Source organism: Leptopilina boulardi, unplaced genomic scaffold, assembly GCF_019393585.1.
Source record: "Leptopilina boulardi isolate dan_hultmark-lab unplaced genomic scaffold, ZJU_Lbou_2.1 LbouV2_362, whole genome shotgun sequence".
In the NCBI taxonomy this organism is placed as follows: domain Eukaryota; kingdom Metazoa; phylum Arthropoda; class Insecta; order Hymenoptera; family Figitidae; genus Leptopilina; species Leptopilina boulardi.
The window spans coordinates 1,585,373-1,591,851 of NW_026137932.1; the positions used below are offsets into that span (position 1 = coordinate 1,585,373).

General features: G+C 20.7%; 1 protein-coding gene across 1 annotated transcript; it reads left to right on the forward strand.

The window, feature by feature from the left end:
* The first annotated feature begins 591 nt into the window (after window positions 1-591).
* Window positions 592-5,522, forward strand: LOC127286592 (alkylated DNA repair protein alkB homolog 8). Its single transcript, XM_051313073.1, has 7 exons — window positions 592-821; window positions 1,115-1,346; window positions 1,608-1,727; window positions 2,068-2,271; window positions 2,817-3,196; window positions 4,362-4,517; window positions 4,816-5,522. Exons 1-7 carry the CDS (start codon window positions 711-713, stop codon window positions 5,350-5,352), a joined length of 1,740 nt encoding a protein of 579 aa, XP_051169030.1. The 5' UTR covers window positions 592-710; the 3' UTR covers window positions 5,353-5,522.
* The last annotated feature ends 957 nt before the right edge of the window (window positions 5,523-6,479 follow it).

The following is a 6,479-nucleotide window of genomic DNA, read 5'->3' on the forward strand; positions in this document are numbered from 1 at the left end:
CTCTTTTCCACAGTTTCCACTCAGTTTCTACACAATTTTCACTCTAACTAAATGTTTAACCAATGTGTAACGAATGTACAACGAATTCAGCGTACATTCCGATTTCGACATACGCCAGGGATGTAAATGAATAATGACAAATAATCAAAAAAGTTATTAAAAATAAACTAAATCGACTGAATCTAATGTAATTTCCAAACGTTTGCACACAAAATATATAAGCTGTATAGGTGCGAGAGCAAGAGTATTTTATATACTATTAGTACCAAAAAACACCGCTTGAGAACAGCATCAGACGAGTAGACAAAATTTTCTATTCAAATAATTACAAATTTTTTTTTATTATTGTTTAATTTAATTCATAATTTTTTTTATCATTACTTTAAATATTACTATTTAAGTTATCAATTAATTTCATATTATTAATTTTTTTTCTAATATTTAAAATAGTATGTACAATAAATATTGGGATGTACACAAAGGATGTGTTGTTAAATATTATAAGGTGAAACGTCCCAAATGTTACACTCTCATTGTGTTTAGACCTTTCTATTTTTCCGCGTAAAAAAAAAATCGTCTGCTAGACACGTTGCTTAATCAACATAACCTTATTAAAATGTCGATATCGTAAACGCGTTTAATATAACAAAGTTTTAAATTTTTTTTTAAAATTAAAAAGAAATTTAAAGAATTATATTGAAAAATAAATAATGGAATCGGAAAGTGGAAAAAATGAGAAAAAATGTTGCAGAAAACAAAAAAGAGCTCAACATCGTCTGGCAAGAGATTTAAATATTATTTGTTCAGAATCTCCAACAAAGGTAAATACAATCTATTTATTTAAATAACATATATTTATAAAATTATCATCTACAATGAAACATGAAAATAATATTTTATAAAATTATCTGTTTTTTATATATACATGAGGTTTGTAATTTGTTTCAATAGGCAAAAATTAAACTTTTCCTTAGTATATTTAAAAATAAAATTTGTTTGCTTTAAAAAATTTACTGGAATTTTTTTTTTTTAATTTATTATTTTTTAAAAAAATGAGATACATAATCACTTTTTAAAAATAATAATTATTTAAATAAATTTTATTCTTTTTTAGTATATAGTAATTTGCAATGCAGGATTAGTAACTGGATTGTCTGAGGATACTTTAAAGCAAATTTTAAATCCACTTGTAACGAAATATTTTATAAAAATGCCACTTGGGAAATCTTATTGTTTCGTTGAATTTTTAAATGAAACGGATGCAAAAACAGTTTACGATCATGTACACGGAAGTGTTAAACTTTTGCAAGAAAAACATCCTCTTTATATGACATTCACAACATCAGGTTTTGAAATATTATTATTAGTTTTTATTTATTACAAAAAATTTTTTTGAAGCTAAATTAATTATAATAATTTGATTACTATTATTATTACTATTATTATTATATTCATGACGTCAATCTAAAATTAATACTAAACTATTATTATTATTATTATTATTATTATTATAAATTTAAATTAATAAAATCTTTTATTAAAACGAAAATAGAATATTTAAAATACATATTTGGGTATTTTATTAAATTTTCTAATTTGAATTTTAGTTCCACAAATGGAAGAGACTTGTTCTAAATTTTTAATTCCTGGACTAAGAGTAATAGAAAATTTTCTCACTGAGGAACAAGAGGAAGTTTTATTAAAAAGTATTGTTTGGGAAGAAGATGGTAAGGTGAATAATGATTTTTTTAAAAAATTAATTACACTTTTAATTTTATTATTATTTATTTAATAAAATTAAATTTGTAAAATAATTATTGATAGAATTTCGTTTAAATAAAATTATAAAATATATAATTTGCCAGATATTAGTGTAATTACTATTTTGAATAATTAATTAACTCTTCTTATTTATTGTTTTTAATTTTTTAATTTTCCATTATTTTTATTTTCTATTATTTTTATATTCCATTATTTTTTATTATCTACTATTTTTTTTCATTTTCTACAACTTTTTATATTTTCTATTACAAAATGTAAATTAAAATTTTTTATATTTACAAATAGATGATGTTTCATCGGAACTAAAACATAGAAGAGTAAAACATTTTGGTTACAAATTTTGCTACGATACAAATACTGTTAATATTGATGATCCAATAACACCGATTCCTCAAGATTATCATTTTTTGCAAAAATTATTCAATGAAGCTGAATGCGGGGGACATGAGTTTGATCAAATAACTATAAATCGTTATCTACCAGGACAAGGTAAATATTTAAAATTAAAAATTTTTTTTTTTTAAATATATCCAAATCTTAGCAATTTTCATTAAATTTGTATTTTATAAACTCATAAATTAATTTATTAAAAATAAAAACTTTCACTAATCCTTGTTTTAAGAATATTTCAATTCCAAAAATTGCAGAAATTAAAATTTTGAATTTATTTATTTCTAAATTTTTATTTAATCGAATTTTTGTTTAGATAAATTTTTATTTAACACCAAAATCAAATTTTAATCTAATTGGTTTTTATCGTTTTAACGCTTTGAAAATTTTAAAACATTCTAAGAGATTTTTTCCAATAAATCATGTAAAAAATAAAATTGGAACAAGAATGCAAAAGAACGAAGAAAAGTTTTTTAAAAAGATTGTTAATTGTAAATTTCATTTTTTATCAATAATTTTTTTTTTATTGTTAATTTTTTTTTTCTGTTTCTCATCAGATTCTTTTTCATTTAATATTTAAGGGCATTTTTAAATTTCTAATAAAAAATAAATAAATATTTTTAATTTATTTTCACAATGTATAGGCATTCCACCGCACATTGACACTCATAGTGTTTTTGAAAATACAATTTTATCATTATCATTGGGATCATCTAGTGTAATGGATTTTAAAAGAGGTAAAGAGAAAATATCAATTTTACTGCCAGCTCGCTCTTTATTGATAATGAGCGATGAATCGCGATATGCATGGTCGCATGGAATTTGTCCCCGGCACAATGACACTACACAAAATGAAAATGGAACCACAGTTCAAAAACGTGGAATTAGAACTTCATTTACTTTTCGAAAAGTTCGAAGAGGTGATTGTCAATGTAATTATCACGAATATTGTAACACAAATAATACTCAAGAAACAATTAGTGAATTAAATGCAAAAGGAATTGAAAATTTATACGTTCATGAGGTAAAAGAATTTAATTTTTTTTTTTTTGATAATTCTCAAGAAATTTGAATAAAAATTTTTTCAAGTTTTCAAAAATTATCTTTTAAATTTTTTTAATTAAAAAACTGTAGTTTAAAGAATTTTTAACTAAATAAATTTTTAATCATTCGGGGCACATGAATTTTCCAATAAAAATTTTTTTTTTTATTTTAAAGAATTTTATTAGAAATAATTATTTTTTTAGATGAATTTTTACAAATTTTGAATTAAAATTTGATAGATTTTCTTTTTATACGAATTTTTACATAAAAAAAATTTTTAGCTACCTAATTTTTTGTTTGGCAGAATTTTTATTTTCTAATAATTTCGAATTTTTAAATAACATAAATTCCAATTCACTGAATTTTCATTTATATAATTTCGGACAAATGAAAATTCAGTGTCTTAAAAATTCGTACAAATAAAAATTTGGACAAATTAAAATTTGTGTGAATTCGAATTTATGTCATTTAAAAATGAGCCGAAAGTTTTGAACGTTCATATGAACGAAATATTTTTTTCAATCTATAAATTATTAAAAATTATGATAACCATGTAAAATAAAACAGTAAATTAAACAATTATTAAATTAATAACATCTTTTTAGATATTTTAAACAATATTTTATAATAAAATTCGAAGTTGCAAAAAAAAATTTCGTTCATATGAACGTTCAAAACTTTTGGCTTATATTTAAAAATTCAAATCACATAAAATTCTATTGAATGATAATTCTTCTAAATTAAAATTGAATTAAATTAATATTCTTTTAAATAAAAAGTCATGTAAATTAAATGACTTTTGAATAAAAATTCTGCCAAACAAATATTCGGTAGCAAAAAATTTTGTTAAATAAAAATTTATATAAAAAGAAATTCTATCAAATACTAATTTAAAAAATGAAAATTTGTCAAAAAAAATTATTATTTCTAATAAAATTCATTAAAATAAAAATTTTAATTATTAATCTCTATGGGATCGAAAAAAATTGGAGTTTTTACATTTTTTTTCGAAATATTTCCTAATTCTCAAAATTTTATTCAAGATTTTATGTATTATTAATTTAGCAAAAATTTAAGATAACAAGAAAATAAATAACAATCGTTTTATTTTTTTGAAATTTCTTTATCGAATTGAAAATTTACAGGTTTATGAAAAAATTTCTGATCATTTCGATCAGACTAGACATAAACCATGGCCAAATGTTTCTGCATTTTTGGACACAATAAAAGTTGGAGGACTACTTTTGGACGTTGGTTGTGGAAATGGAAAATATTTACTTGGACGACCCGAAATTTACAAAGTAAGTTTATTAATAATTATAAAATAAAGTAAACTATATATTTTTTTTATTTTTCTTTAAATAGTAGATATAAAGTAAAATCTAAATTAAAAATAAATAAAAGGAAAATAAATAAAAAGGAAAATTTAAGCAAAATTAAAAACAAATTTTATCTACAAATCTTTAAGTTTATTTATTTATTAATAATTGTTAATAATTATTATTGTTATTATTATTTTATTATTAATAAAATTATTAAATTCCAATTAAATGTGAAATAATTTTCTTTTTTTTTTTTTTTTGTGAATTTATTTTGCAGATGGGATGCGACAGAAGTTTGGGACTTGCGGAAATTTGTCGTAAAAGAGAATTTGAAGTGCAAATTTCAAATTGTCTCTCGCTTCCCTATCGTGACAATTGTTTCGACGCGGCAATTAGTATTGCTGTAATTCATCATCTTTCAACCGAGGAACGTAGAAAACGTGCAATTTTTGAAATTATTCGTATTTTAAAATACGGTGGAAAATGTTTAATTTATGTTTGGGCCAAGGAACAAATAAAAGATTCAATGCAATCGACATATTTAAAATCAAATTCAAAATTAGAGACATTAAATTTTCAACGTGAGAAAAAAGAATTATTTGGAATTACACTTCCAATACATGAGAATCGTACTGAATTTATACATTGTGATAATTTAGTTCCATGGAAGAGAAAAGATGGTGATAAATTTTTACGATTTTATCATGTTTTTCAAAGTGGTGAACTTGAAAAACTTTGTTCAACATTTTCTGTTGATATTGAAAAATCCTATTACGATCAGGGAAATTGGTGTATCATTCTCAAGAAGAAATGAACGAAATAAGAAAATAAAAACTTTATTTTATAAAAATTTAAAGGATATTTAAAATAATTTAAATAATTTTTAAAGAATATTTTTAATTAATTTAAAGAATTACAAAATTTAAAAATTGTAAATTTTGATTTTAGTCGTGTAAATAAATTTCGTATTTTTACGTACAGGAATTTTTTACTTTTATTATTTTAATTTAAATTATATTTAAATTTTAATTATATTTTCCTTTTTAATTTTTGTTTTATTTTATCCCTTCAAGTTTTATTGGAAACAAATTTTGAAAATTTTACAAATACAAATTGTGATTATTAAAAATTTTTAATTGGTATTCTAAATTATCTTTTTTTTTTAATTTTCTACAACATAAATTTGTAAATTTTCCTCTAGAAAATTAGCTTATTAAAAAAAAATTGATTTTGGGATCGAAAAAAGCTTTTAAATTAATAAAGAAAGCAGAAAATTATGAACTTGAATTGATACTTTCTTTAGATATTCACTTAAGAAATTTATTCAGCCACAAGTCGAAACATAAAAAACTTATACTAAATAATATTATATTATTCGAATATGAAAAAGAATTTTTTCTTTCTTTTTAAATGCAATTCTATTTAAAAATTATTTATTAATTTTTTTTACAATTATTTTAAAACTAAATTTTTTTAATTAGGTGTGAAATAATTTTTTTTTAATTTCAGAAACGAATGATTTAAATAACATTAAAGTATTAAGATTATTGCAATCAGATAAGAATTCTTAAAAAGAATAACAATTATATGTGATGGAATATATAATGAGTTTGTGGTAATTAATTACATTAAGATAAAATTTCCAATTACATGTAATTTCAACGAAATACAATACAATAGATTAGTCATGATATTATTATCATAATATTATACCATAAGTGAAATAAAAATGTTAATTAATTAATTAAATTATAGTAATTAATTAATAATTATTTTTTTGTATTAATTTCTGTAATTAATTTTGGGGGAAATATTTTAAATATCCAATAAAATCAATAAATATTTAATATAAGAGAGAATCCTTTTGAATCCACCATTCGTTTTTCCACATTTTTCTCCCACTCTTCGCGTTGAAAATTAAAAAAAAAAAAAAAAAGTGGG

What these genes read in the sequence shown, in the direction of transcription:
- LOC127286592 (XM_051313073.1), top strand. Translation starts at nt 711, where the DNA reads ATGGAATCGGAAAGTGGAAAAAATGAGAAAAAATGTTGCAGAAAACAA. An exon ending in TATTGTTTGGGAAGAAGATG is followed by an intron (nt 1,728 to 2,067) that starts GTAAGGTGAATA and finishes ATTTACAAATAG; the next exon opens with ATGATGTTTCATCGGAACTA. An exon ending in AAAATTTATACGTTCATGAG is followed by an intron (nt 3,197 to 4,361) that starts GTAAAAGAATTT and finishes GAAAATTTACAG; the next exon opens with GTTTATGAAAAAATTTCTGA.